At 35.9% G+C, this 13,346-nt stretch overlaps 1 protein-coding gene across 3 annotated transcripts in view; it reads left to right on the forward strand.

Annotated features, from left to right (window-relative positions):
• The window catches only part of STXBP3 (syntaxin binding protein 3), a 54,525-nt gene that overhangs the window by 8,422 nt on the left and 32,757 nt on the right, over positions 1-13,346 (forward strand). For all 3 annotated transcript variants that reach the window (XM_040471166.1, XM_040471168.1, XM_040471167.1), the window contains exons 2-5: positions 4,787-4,836; positions 5,417-5,498; positions 9,971-10,047; positions 12,481-12,559. In XM_040471166.1, the coding sequence (XP_040327100.1) occupies positions 4,787-4,836; positions 5,417-5,498; positions 9,971-10,047; positions 12,481-12,559 (288 nt within the window). The remainder of the gene's footprint in view (positions 1-4,786; positions 4,837-5,416; positions 5,499-9,970; positions 10,048-12,480; positions 12,560-13,346) is intronic.

The following is a 13,346-nucleotide window of genomic DNA, read 5'->3' on the forward strand; positions in this document are numbered from 1 at the left end:
CGAACTCACGAGCTGTGAGATCATGACCTGAGCCGGAGTCGGACGCCCAACTTACTGAGCCACCCCGGCGTCCCATCTTTGGCATTAGTTTTAAACACGTTTCCTTTTGCATTTAGGAGAAACAGGATGAGCAAAGAGAGTAGTTGTATCTATTAGTTGTATCTATTAGATACTACTAAGATAATAGTAGTATCTATTAATAGATAATTATTTGGATATCATTTGGACTGGTGGAAGATCAACTAAGAGAGTAGGCAGAGGCCATTTGGTACAGGAGGTTGAATAGTAAAATCTAGATTTTACTCTGAGGCAAGAGTGAGCATTTGAGGGAATTTAGGTGGGCATTGATTAAGAAATTTGTGCTTCAGGAAGATCACTGACAGCAATGTGGAAAATGGATTGAACAGGCAAAAGGATTGGAGGTAGAAAGCAGGAAATCCAGGGGCACCTGAGTGGCTCAGTTGGTTAAGCATCTGACTCTTGATTTTGGCTCAGGTCATGATCTCGTGGTTCATGAGTTTGAGCCCCGCATTGGGCTCTGCACTGACAGTGTGGAGCCTGCTTGGGATTCTCAATCTCTCTCTCTCTCTCCCCCTCTCCTTCTCTCCCTCTCTCCCTCTCTCTGTCCCTACCCTGCTCATGAGCTCCTTCTCTGTCTCTCCCTCCCTCCCTCCTTCCCTCCCTCCCTCCCTCTCTCTCTCTCAAAATTAAATAAATAAACTTAAAAAAAATTAAAAGCAGGAAATCCGGATAGGAGGCTATTATAGTAGTTGAGTGAGAGATGATGAGAACCAAGGCAATGCTGAGGACTGTGGCAGTCACCAGAAAGAGCAATCAACACTGCATGATTATTGGATATGGGAGATGGAGGAACTATCCAAAGACTATGACTAAGAAAATGTCACTAAAACTCTTAGAGAAGTCTAAAGCAGTTTTTAGGGAACTATAATCTCAATTTGAGGCAGGTAGGTGCTTAAACCTGTACTGTATAATTGAATGATGGAGAATTAGATTTGCAAAAAATTGAAGACTGATGGGGGTTAGGGGGAATGAGGAGAAGCTGGTCCAAGAGTACAGACTTCAGTTGGTAGAGGAGTAAGTTCTGGAGCTCTAATGAACAGTATTGTGATTACAGGTAGCAGTACTACTGTACTATATACTTGGAAAGTTGCTAAGGTAGATCTTAAATGTTCTCACCTCCCAAAATTACTAAAAGAATGGTAATTATCTGTTAACTAACATTACGGTGGTAATTATGTTGCAGTATGTGTATCAGATCAACACATTATATATTTTGAAGTTGTGTTATGTGTCAGTTGTATCTCAGTAATGTTGGGAAAAATTGAAGGCTAGATCTAATAGACGAAACTTTTAAGGACAAATATGGTTTCTGAGAAAGAGACTAGAGCAAGCAGAGAGTAGAGAATTGAATCAAATATATCCATATTTGGGGTGCTAGAGAAATGGATGTAAGGTCAAATAATTTTCATTAGTATTTGGAGGAAATACCTTTTTAAAAAGTTGTCATATTAGTTGATGTGATTTCCTTTGACTCCCCTCCAAACATACCTTACCTTTGACCATATTACTTTTTTTGGATGCACCTAATTTCTAGTCCACAAAACTGGTTGTTTATCATTTATTGTTTTGTTTTTTTTTTGAAGTTTATTTATTTTTGAGAGAGAGAATCCCAAGCAGTCTCCATACTGAGAGCATGGGGCTCCATCCCAGGAATTGTGAGATCATGACTTGAGCCTAAATTAAGAGTTGGATGCCCAACTGATTGAGCCACCCAGGTGCCCCTATGTTTTGTTGTTAAGATGCTAACACTAACACTGTCTAGGTATCTTCATATTCCAAGGCAGCACTATCCAGTAGAAATATAATGCAAGCCACATATATAATTTAAAAGTTTCTAGTAGCCACATTAAAAAAAAGAGAGAGAGAAACGGATGAAGATAATTTTAATAATAAATTTTTCAAAATATTTATTTGGGGGGAGGGGGCAGAGAGAGAGAATCCCAAGCACTCAGTGTGGAGGCTCATGCGGGGCTCAGTCTCATGACCACAAGATCACAACCTGAGCCGATATCAAGAGTCAGATGCTTAACCAGCTGAGCCAACCAGGTGCCCCTAATAATGAATTTCTAAAATATTCTCATTTAAACATGTAAATATAGAAAATTAATGATATTTTCTATTCCTTTTTTTTGTACTAGGTCTTTGAAATCTGGTGTGTATTTTATACTTACAGGACATCTCAGTTCAGGCTAGCCGTACTTTAAGTGCTTAATGGCAACATGTGATGAGTTTTTACCATATACATCAGTGCAGTTTCTAAGGGTTTAAAGACTATAATGAGATGAGTTCTTCCTAGGGAACTCTTCAGTCTGCTCCATCATAAATTCCATGAGCATTTATTTCTTTGATTTTCAGCTTGTTTGAGGTATACAGAAATAAAGCAAGCTTAGAAAGGGAAGTGGCATAGTATTTTAGTGTCTGAACTCTGCCTGAGAAAATCCTTTATCTCTGCCTATAGAGTAGAAGAAACCAGTGCTTTGGGTTTAAATTCCCAAATATTAAACACTTTAGGCTTTTGCTGTAATTCTCATTTAACATTATAATCTTCCTGGCAGGGGCGCCTGGGTGACTTAGTCAGTTGAATGTTTGACTTTGTCTCAGGTCATGATCTCACAGTTCCTGAGTTTGAGCCCTGCATCAGGTTCTGTGCTGACAGCCTGGAGCCTGCTTTGGATTCTGTCTCCCTCTCTCTCTGCCCCTCCCCCACTCGTGTGCACTTGTGTGCGCACGTAGTCTCTCTTTCTCTCTCTCAAAAATAAATAATAAACATTAAAAAAGCTACAATCTTCCTAACAAACACATATAAGCACCTTAACTAGTATTTCTTAACACTTTCAAGCCTTCCCAATCAAATAAAACCTTCCAGATCACACTTCTTATGAGTATTAGTAATCCTTATTAAATATACCCTCTGCTTGAACATGTCATTTAATGTGATGCCAAAAATTGATGGTATATTTCCACAAGCATTAACTTAAAACAATTAAAGTTTAGGTATTAAATTAAGAAGTAGAAAAGTTTATCTTTTAATTTTTTTATTATTTTTTTTTAAGTTTATTTACTTATTTAAGTAATCTCTATACTCTCCCTGGGGCTCAAACTTACAACCCTGAGATCAAGAGTTGCATGTTTTGACTGAGCCAGCCAGGCCTACCCAAGAAGTAGGAAAGTTTAAATGAATTATATAAACATCTCATTACCAGGAATTAATGAAATTAGAAGTTACTGTAATTTACATTTTAATTATATTTTACTTGTTACATACTACATATCAGTTTTCAAAATTGAAAATTAGTAAAACTTTGTGAGGAATTGTCTTATTATGAGGTAGAACAACAGATATTTGTGTTGATTGCCTATGTGTGTTATTTAATACATCAGAAAAAAATTTTTGTTTATCAGTGAACTAATTTAAAAAATATGTTTAGGGGCGCCTGGGTGGCTCAGTCGTTAAGTGGCCGACTTCAGCTCAGGTCACGATCTCGCGGTCCGTGAGTTCGAGCCCCGCATCGGGCTCTGGGCTGATGGCTCAGAGCCTGGAGCCTGCTTCCGATGCTGTGTCTCCCTCTCTCTCTGCCCCCCCCCCCCCCCGTTCATGCTCTGTCTCAAAAATAAATAAAACGTTAAAAAAAAATTTTTTTTTTTTAATTTAAAAAAATAAAAAATATGTTTAGGTTAATTTTAAAAATCATTACAACAAACATGTTAATATTTATCGATTATAAATCAAGACTGAATATCTGTATCCTAATGTTGTAATATAAATTGTTGAAAATTGTAATGCAGTAAACCAGGAAGAAAAGTGCTTACCCAATTTTGATTGTCAGATGTAATTTAGCAATGGGCTAGTTAGGGATTTTCCTATGAGTTTTTTTGTTTTCATCTTGTTTACTTGGGGTTTAAGTAGAATAGGAAAAAGCAAATCAGATAATAGTTTCAGAAATATTTTCCAGATATATTTATATACTTATATTAATATTTTATAATACTTTTTTTAAACTTTTTTAAAAATATGTTTTTAATGTTTATTTTTGAGAGAGAGAGAGAGAGAGAGACAGTGTGAGTGGGGAAGGGGCAGAGAGAGAGGGAGGGAGACACAATCTGAAGCAGGCTCCAGGCTCCGAGCTGTCAGCACAGAGCCCAACACGGGGCTCGAACTCACAAGCCATGAGATCATGACCTGAGCCAAAGTCAGATGCTTAACTGACTGAGCCACCCAGGCATCCCTTAACTTTTTTTTTTTTTTTTTTATGTTTGTTATTTATTTTTGAGAGCAGGAGAGACAGAGCAGGAACAGGGAAGGGGCAGAGAGAGAGGGAGACATAGAACCTGAAGCAGGATCCAGGTTCCGAGCTGTCAGCACAGAGCCTGACTCAGGGCTCAAACCCAAGAACTGTGAAATCATGACCTGAGCCGAAGTTGGACGCTTAACCTACTGAGCCACCCAGGTGCCCCTATAATACTTTAATTCTCAAAAATTTGAAAATATATTACAGTTTAAATATAGGTTAGGTATTAAAGAGAACTGAATTTTTACTTAGAGTTTAACAGGTACATATATTTTTTATGTAAGTTAGCAGATTTTCAAATTGGGTACTTCCCGATCTTTTTTGCTCTTTCAGTAGTTGTTATTATGTTTCTAATTGTTGATTTAAATTTGTAAATAATTGTGTTTTTTGTGTTTTGTTTTGTTTTTTTTTGGCAGAGATCAAAGCAACAGTGTTTGATGACTGCAAGAAAGAAGGCGAATGGAAGGTAGAATGCATGTTTTGCCCTTTAATTGAGGACATCAACCTATTGTCCTTATTATACTTCTGTAAGAGTGTAGAGTCTGGAACCATACTGACTGCATTCACATCATAGCTTCACCACTTGATAGCTGTGGCTTCTTAGGCAAATTGCTTGACCTCTCTGTTGTCTCTAAAATAGGGATAATCTTACCTCATAGCATAGTTGTAAAGATTAAATTAATTAATCCATGGAAAATAAGAACAGCACCTGGAACAATTATTATTTTGTAAGTGACATTTTATAATTGTAAGAAATTTGATGTTAAACACAAGATACATTTAAAATGAACAAGTTTTCTGCTTCAAAATGGAAATGTTTCTATTTGCTTATGTATAATATTATATGTATGTATATTGAGAAAATAAATTTCTAGGTCATACAAGTTAAGAGGTGAATCGAGATAATTTTGTTTACTGTCCTGATATTTTCATTTTATGTTATAAAAGGTTTATGTTTGAGTAAGTGTAAAGGATTAAATTGTGTCTATTGTGAATTCTTGGCAATCAGGTACTTACACTATTTCTTAATATATATTCATTTTAAGATAATGCTTTTAGATGAATTTACCACTAAGCTTTTGGCATCGTGTTGCAAAATGACAGATCTTCTAGCAGAGGGTATAACTGGTAAGTGTTACCAATACTCATCATAAAAACTTTTTTATTGTGATTAGGAAAGTTTGGAGTAATAATAAATTTTAGTCATTGTGTTTTTGAGGGGGTTATATTTCATTATTTTTATAACTCTAGCCATAATAATAACACTGGACATTTCTCTGTGAATCTTCAGAATAACCCCTGGAAGTTTTTTCTTAAGCTTTGATTGGGGGAGGGGCAGAGAGAGAGAGGGAGACACAGAATCTGAAGCAGGGTCCAGGCTCTGAGCTGTCAGCACAGAGCCTGACGCAGGGCTCGAACTCACAGACTGTGAGATCATGACCTGAGCTGAATTCGGATGCTTAACCGACTGAGCCACCCAGGTGCCCCTCTTAAGCTTTGATTATAAATCAGTGCCTCTGACCAAGAGTAAGTCAATTGCCTTGTTGAGTTTGTTACTTAAATTTTTATTCTTGCATATTTGATAAGGATTTTATATGCTGACACTACGTTTACCTCAGTGTTTTTACTAATGTTGGTGGTTTTCATGTATTGCTTTTAAGTAGATAGTAAGATTTATGTTATAAAATCAATTTTTGTACATATTTACAAGTGTATAATACTGACTTTGTAAGTTTTTCTTTATTACCTAGAAATGAAGTGGTTAATTACAAGTTTAAATCAGCTTTATGGGGCGCCTGGGTGGCTCAGTCGGTTGAGCGTCCAACTTCAGCTCAGGTCATGATCTCACAGCTTGTGAGTTCAGGCCCTGCGTCGGGCTCTGTGCTGACAGCTCGGAGCCTGGAGCCTGCTTTGGATTCTGTGTCTCCCTCTCTCTCTGCCCCTAACCCACTTGCATTCTGTCTCTGTCTCTCTCAAAAATAAATAAAACATTAAAAAAAAATTGTTTTTAATCTGCTTTAGAATAACATTATGAAAAAAAACATACTGCCATAATCTTTCATTAGGGCAGAATTGTTAATGAGATTTTAATCTCTTTGGGGGATGATACCAATATTTTATAACATTTATAATCTTACCGTTATCCTTAAACTCCTCATCCTTTCACTCATTTATTTACATTTGATCTTCATGACAACCCTTTAAAGAGATTTTAAATACCCCCACTTGTAATGAGGAAACTAAGACTCAAAGTCGAATACAATTCTTTTATATTTTGGAATTTAGTGTAGTATGTGTACTGTCTCGTCACTGCTACTTGTGAGGTTCAAAAGTACACTTGGGGTGCCTGGGTGGCTCAGTTGGTTAAGTGACTGACTCTTGATTTTTGGCTCAGGTCATGATCTCATAGTTTGTGGGTTCGAGCCCCACATCGGGCTCCGCAGCTGGCAGCTTGGAGCCTGCTTGGGATTCTCTCTGTCTCCCCCAAATGTCTCTGTCGCTCTCAAAATAAATAAATAAACTTAAAAAAAAAAAAAAAACTACACCAGTATTTTCAAGAAAACCTGAGCAGTGTATACAAAGGGAGGATTATCTAAAAAATTTTGTAATAATTATTCTGATACTAATATAAAATCTTTGCTATATGATACTTTATTATTGATCGTATATTCAGCTTGTCTTCCTGGTCTTTATGGCCTTCTCAATGGAAAAACTCTCAACTAGACATTAAAAGATTGAAGCCTTGATTTTTCTGACACTGGACAAATATAGTATTGATTAAGCCACGAAGTTTTTTTTTTTTTTAATGTTTATTTATTTTTTTTGAGAGAGACAGAGACAGAATGCGAGTGGGTTAGGGGCAGAGAGACAGAATCGGAAGCAGGCTCCAGGCTCTGAGCTGTCAGCACAGAGCCCGATGCGGGGCTCAAACTCACAAGCTGTGAGATCATGACCTGAGCTGAAATCGGATGCTCAAACGACTGAGCCACCCAGGCGCCCAAGGCCATGAAGTTTTTTAAGTTCCAGAGGCCATTCTAATTAGCAACTAAAGTGAGAACCATTTTTTTAAGGTTTTTTTTTTTTTTTTTAATGTTTGTTTATGTTTGAGAGACAGAGACAGAATGCAAACGGGAAGGGCAGAGAGAGAGAGAGAGGGAGACACAGAATCGGAAGCAGACTCATGCTCTGAGCTGTCAGCACAGAACCCAACACGGGGCATGAACTCAAGAACTGCAACATCATGACCCAAGCTAAAGTTGGACACTTAACCAACTGAGCCACCCAGGTTCCCCTAGAACCATTTGATAATATGTATGAAAATATAATGAAGCTACAGAACCATTTTGCACTGTAAGGAGGTTTCATTTCATTTTTGTAACCATTGTTTATTACTGTGTGTTTGGTGTTGATAGATACTCTTCAAGGAAAAAATTGTATTGCCAAGTAAGTTGGGATATAGCATTAGACAAAGCTAAACAGGTTTCTTTTCTTTTTTTTTTTTTTAATGTTTGTTTATTTTTGAGAGACAGAGCAGGGAAGGGGCAGAGAGAGAGGGAGACACAGAATCTGAAGCAGGCTCCAGACTCTGAGCTTTCAGCACAGAGCCTGACATGGGGCTCGAACTCCAAACCGTGAGATCATGACCTGAGCCAAAGTTGGACACTCAACTGACTGAGCCACCCAGGTGCCCATAAACAGGTTTCTTGAGGACTTTCCAGAGTTGTTTTTTTCCTTAATGTTTATTTATTTTGAGAGAGAGAGAGGAGAGCATGAGTGGGAGAGGGGCAGAGAGAAAGGGAGAGTGAGTATTCCAAGCAGGCTCCACACCATCAGCACAGAGCTCAACTCGGGGCTAGGACACAAGAACAGCGAGATCATGTCCTGAGCTGAAATGAACAGTCAGACACTCAACCGACTTAGCCACCCAGATGCCCCTGACTTATTTAACTTCTGAATCTCAATTTTCACATCTGTAAAATGGCAATGAGTATTTTGATCTTGTTGGGCTATTGTGAGGTTTTAGATTAATATTTAACAGCCATTCAGGCATCCTGTAAAAACCTTTTTGTTAAATCACCTATTAGTGTATATCCATTTTTCAGGGAATTGAAGAAGTGGCACTTTCTGCTATTAATAACCAGACATTTCAGATTATTTTCAAAGTCTGTGTTCTAATAAATCATACCACAATATTTTCACATTTTAACACGTACATTACTCACCAAGCATAATAGTATGTATAGCGTAAGATGACTATAAGGCACTTGATTTTGAGTATTAAGTAATAAAAGTAAGTTTGCACAGATTTAACTAATCTTTTAAAGGTGAAATTACAATAGTTGGGAATGGAGATTAAAATTAAATATTTCCTTGGAAACCTTATTTGATATCCTGTCTAATAGAAGCTGTGATAAGTCTATACTTTACTAATATAAATGTAAGAATGAGAAGGTGAATCACCATATTTACCAGAGAAGTTCAACAGTAGCCTTCCTTGCCTATCAGGTTAATCTTTTTAATTCTTTCCAGGTCTTTTGCCAGCATTAGTGTTGAAAAGTGGTTCTCTTGATTTGTAGAATAATGCTTAATTTTTTTAAAATATAGCTTTAATAATTAATTTGACAATTTAGAGTTTACTAGTTTTTTGTTAGTTTTTAATGTTTTGGGGTTTTTTTAAGTTTATTTTTTTGAGAGGGAGAGACAGGGCAAATGCAAGCGTGGGAGGGTCTGAGAGAGGGAGAGAGAGAATCCCAAGCAGCCTCCACACTGTCAGCACAGGGCCCGGCCCGATGCAGGGCTCAAACTCCCGAAACTGTGAGATCATGACCTGAGCCGAAACGGAGTTGGATGCTTACTGAGCCACCCAGTCACCCCTAGAGTTTACTAGTTTTAAATTCACTTTGTTTTATATTTGTTAATTTTATGAACTTCTTAATTTCAATAATAAAAATATAACAGTAAATTATGGCGATATTTCATTGTTAAAAATACTTTAAAAATATTGTGTAGTTTTAAAAGAGTAAGAGTTAATTGGCAGTTTATTTAAAGAATGTTATAGTAGTTAAAAACTTGGGTTCTGGAGTCAGACAGATCTGGGTTAGAATCCTACCTGTTCTACTTTCTAGCTTTCAAGTTACCTAACTTCTTTAAGTCTCAGTTTCCTAATTTGTAAAATACTTATTTTATCAATTTGTTATATAATAATTATTAGAAGGTTTAACAGATAAGTAATGTTAAGGACTTAGCCTGATATCTGGTATTATATTTGCTATTACATTAGAATATTTTTAAAAAGAAATACAAATTTTAATTTTTAATGCATTTTCTTGCTTCATGGCATGTTGATTGCTTACACTGGTAGATGTAACTATGAAATAGCTGTTTCATCCTTTTTTCTTATGATGATTACTTAGCCCAGAATTTAGGTTTAGGGAAGATACAATTTTGGGATTTTTTAATTTATCAAAGGGAGACCAAAAAAATGTTAAACCCAGGATATGTTAATGTGTTTCCCTATTATAAATAAGTATAGTTTTATTTTAAAATTGTTTCAAGTGTATAAATACTTGGTTATATAAAATGGACTTTTTTTTTATTAGTTGTGGAGAATATTTATAGGAATCGAGAACCTGTCAGACAAATGAAAGCTCTTTATTTTATCTCTCCAACATCAAAGGTGAGTTATTTTGAATCTTTAAAAAGTATCTTCCTCATTTATCATTGACATCATTTTCTCATAGGCAATTCAAAGCAATAAAACATCCTTTATTAGAAAAATAGTGCCATAAACTAGTTTGCTTAGGAAAGTTTTTCTGTGTTAGAAAATTGTTTCATTTGCACTCTTAATGAGAATGTATAAATGAAAGAATTCTCCCCTCATATCTGAAAGCAGAATTTAATTGTATTAAAATGATGAAGTTTGAGTAGTTTGTTACTCATGCTATTCCTATGCAACCATATTTTTGGAGGATAGAAATGTACGTAAAAGAAATAGTCTTGGATTAATCCTTTATCGTAGTTACTTCCTGTAGCATACATGGGTGTATATACACATATATGCATGCATATATATGTAAATATATCTTTTACGTCAAAGGAATTAGTTTATAATCTGTGATTGAATGCATATTAATGCCAAACTTTTAGAGCCAAGTAAATATCAGATTCCTTTATTCTAATTTTTTTTTTTAATGTTTATTTATTTTTGAGACACAGAGTGTGAGTGGGGAAGGGGCATAGAGAGAGGGAGACACAGGATCCAAAGCAGGCTCCAGGCTCTGGGATGTCAGCACAGAGCCCGACGCAGGGCTCAATTGTGCTACCCAGGTGCCATGTCAGATTCCTTTATTCTGTACAATATTTGAGAATGGATTTTCTAATACATTCTTTGGCTGTTACATTCATCCAGAATGTTAAGTTGGCAATTGCAGTTTCATTTCTTCTGATTCTAGCAGACAGCAGGAAAAAAAACAGATATTCACTATTTAGTTTCTATATGCTGGCTGCTGGTGGGTTTTAATGACATTTTATATCTTAATGCTAATTCTTATCATTAATAGATTAATAGTAGGAAAGACTGTGTGTCCATTGAAAATGAGATTTCTAGGAAATTTTAATGATTTAGGTAAATGTTCATTTTTAATGTTAAGTGACAGAAGCAGGATACAAAATTGTATATTCAGTAAAGGAGCAAAGGGCTCAGAGAAAATAGTACCTGAATGTGACTCTTTTTTCTACTATAACCAACTCCAGTTTCTCTTTCTGTCCTGAATCAATTACCTATTGGGCCCCATAGCCCTATGGGTACCAGCGAGGGCTTGAACTTATTGGATAGTAGTGGAGAAGGCTAGTGAGAGACTTCCTTCCTTAGTAGCTGGGTAAGCACCTTAGACACCAGCATGAGAGTGTTCCCAGCCAAAGTCATAAAATGACAGATTTCTGAAGAGTTTAGCTTGTAAGAGATCTCTGAACCCAGGTGAAAGGTCATTTGGTGAAAAAGCAAAGCCCTGGTGGTTTGTCTGCTTATATACCTACAGCCCAGAGAAGGAGAAATCTTTTTGCCTTCCCCTCTTGTAGAACTGCCTGTATTTAGGATTCTCCAGCAACAAACCTAAACCTTCAGTGAGTTAACAAAGGAAAGCATCAACACATCTAAGTGAGCCAAGCTGCCAGAAAGAGGAAGTTCAGTAAGAATGAAGAAAATACAAAATATAGCTGCTTAGAGAGAAGGATGATGAACTGAACAGAAAAATGATAACACATAAGAAGAGTCTAGTACAGCATATAAAAAACTTCCTGAAGTTCAAAAGTATGTGATTTCTCCGTTAAATGGTTAATTGCATAAGAGGATAATCACTATTGAAATTTGAATTAATAGCCGAGTTAAAATGGAATATCTCAAAGCAAAATCCCAAAAAACAAAAAAAAACCAAAGTCATGGAAATCATGGGCGAAAGATAAGAGACTTGCTGGATTGATCTATGAGGTCTAACAGAAATAGTTCTAGAGTTCCAGGAGAAAAAGGAACAGATGGAGGAGAGATCATTACATTCTGTATTCCTCATTTTTGCTTTTAGATCATTGTATCTTTAAAACTACCAGCACTGAGGCATGCAAGAACTACCAGACTTTATTACCTGCCATTCCCCTCCTTGCTGTCGTCTACCAACCTCTGGGTCTTTCATTATCCCTTAACAATTTTACTCCTAGCTCACTGTCACTCTCTTCAGCACTTTCCCAGTTACAGTCACAATGCTTTCATCATCCAGGTGGATAACATTTCCAGTATGCTTATTGGCTTTTCAGTTCCTTGATTTGTTATCTTCTAATGGTCTGTGTGGCTTCAGCTTCCCACTCACTGGATCGTTCCTGGATCTTCTCATTGCCAAAACAGTACTCTGTTTATACATATTACCTTACTACTTCTTAGGTTTTTAGCTGTTACTGGCTAGCCAACATAGCATTTTAAAAAAATCAGCTTATAAAGTAAACTTTGAGATAGTTAAGGTTTTGTTTTATTATCGAAAAAGAATAATCTTAGTTATTTCAAAGCTAGCACGTTTAAATTAGTATTTTGTTAAATGTGTATTAACATCTAACCTTTTTTAAGTCTGTAGAATGTTTTTTACGTGATTTTGCAAGTAAGTCCGAGAACAAATACAAAGCAGCATATATATACTTCACTGACTGTAAGTAGCTTTGTAAAAGTATTGCTTCATTGTTTAAAATCCTATTAATTATAAAGTATTTCTTACAGTACTATTATAATATTAAGACTTTCAATTTATTGCTTGTTCTAATTAGATTAGAAAAAATCTAAAAATAAAAGATCATATCTGTCCTAATTCATATTAAAGTGATAGAAAATTAAATTCTGAACCAGTCATTTTGGCTGGTATACAATGGTGGGGGGTTGGTAGTGAGAGCTGTATCTCAAATTTTATGCTGATGAAGGAGGAATTCTTTTTTAAATCTAAGTTTTAATTGGGGATTTGATTATGTAATCAAAAATAAGACCCTTTGGGAGGGTACTGGAGAAATTGCCATCTGTTTGGCAAATATTAATGGAGAGAATCTCTCACATTTCTCTTGCAATGCCGTATGTTCAGATAGAAAGCAGCTAAACAAAAGCATCACAGAGAAGTCCAGACACACATATAATTCTGCTTTATGTTATATCTTACATAATTATTTTGCAAAATAAAAATGCTGTTCATCTAAGTGTAGTCTTAGTCTGTGCTATTAGAAATTCATTTTAAGCAGTATATTGTTTTTCCTATAAGTTATTGTTTATCTCATGCCTGGTAATAGTTTCCATTTTAAATATGTCATGCCATAAGTATTTGTGTTTTAAATAACTGTATTACACAGAAATTCATGTTTATAGAAGTTATAAAATTTAATGAATGTGAAGCCTCTTTTAACTGAAGGAATCTTGAGGCTGAAGAACTTCATGTTAAAAGACACTAGGACCCA

Source organism: Herpailurus yagouaroundi, unplaced genomic scaffold (genome assembly GCF_014898765.1).
Source record: "Herpailurus yagouaroundi ecotype Mexico unplaced genomic scaffold, PumYag 77, whole genome shotgun sequence".
Taxonomy (NCBI): Eukaryota; Metazoa; Chordata; class Mammalia; order Carnivora; family Felidae; genus Herpailurus; species Herpailurus yagouaroundi.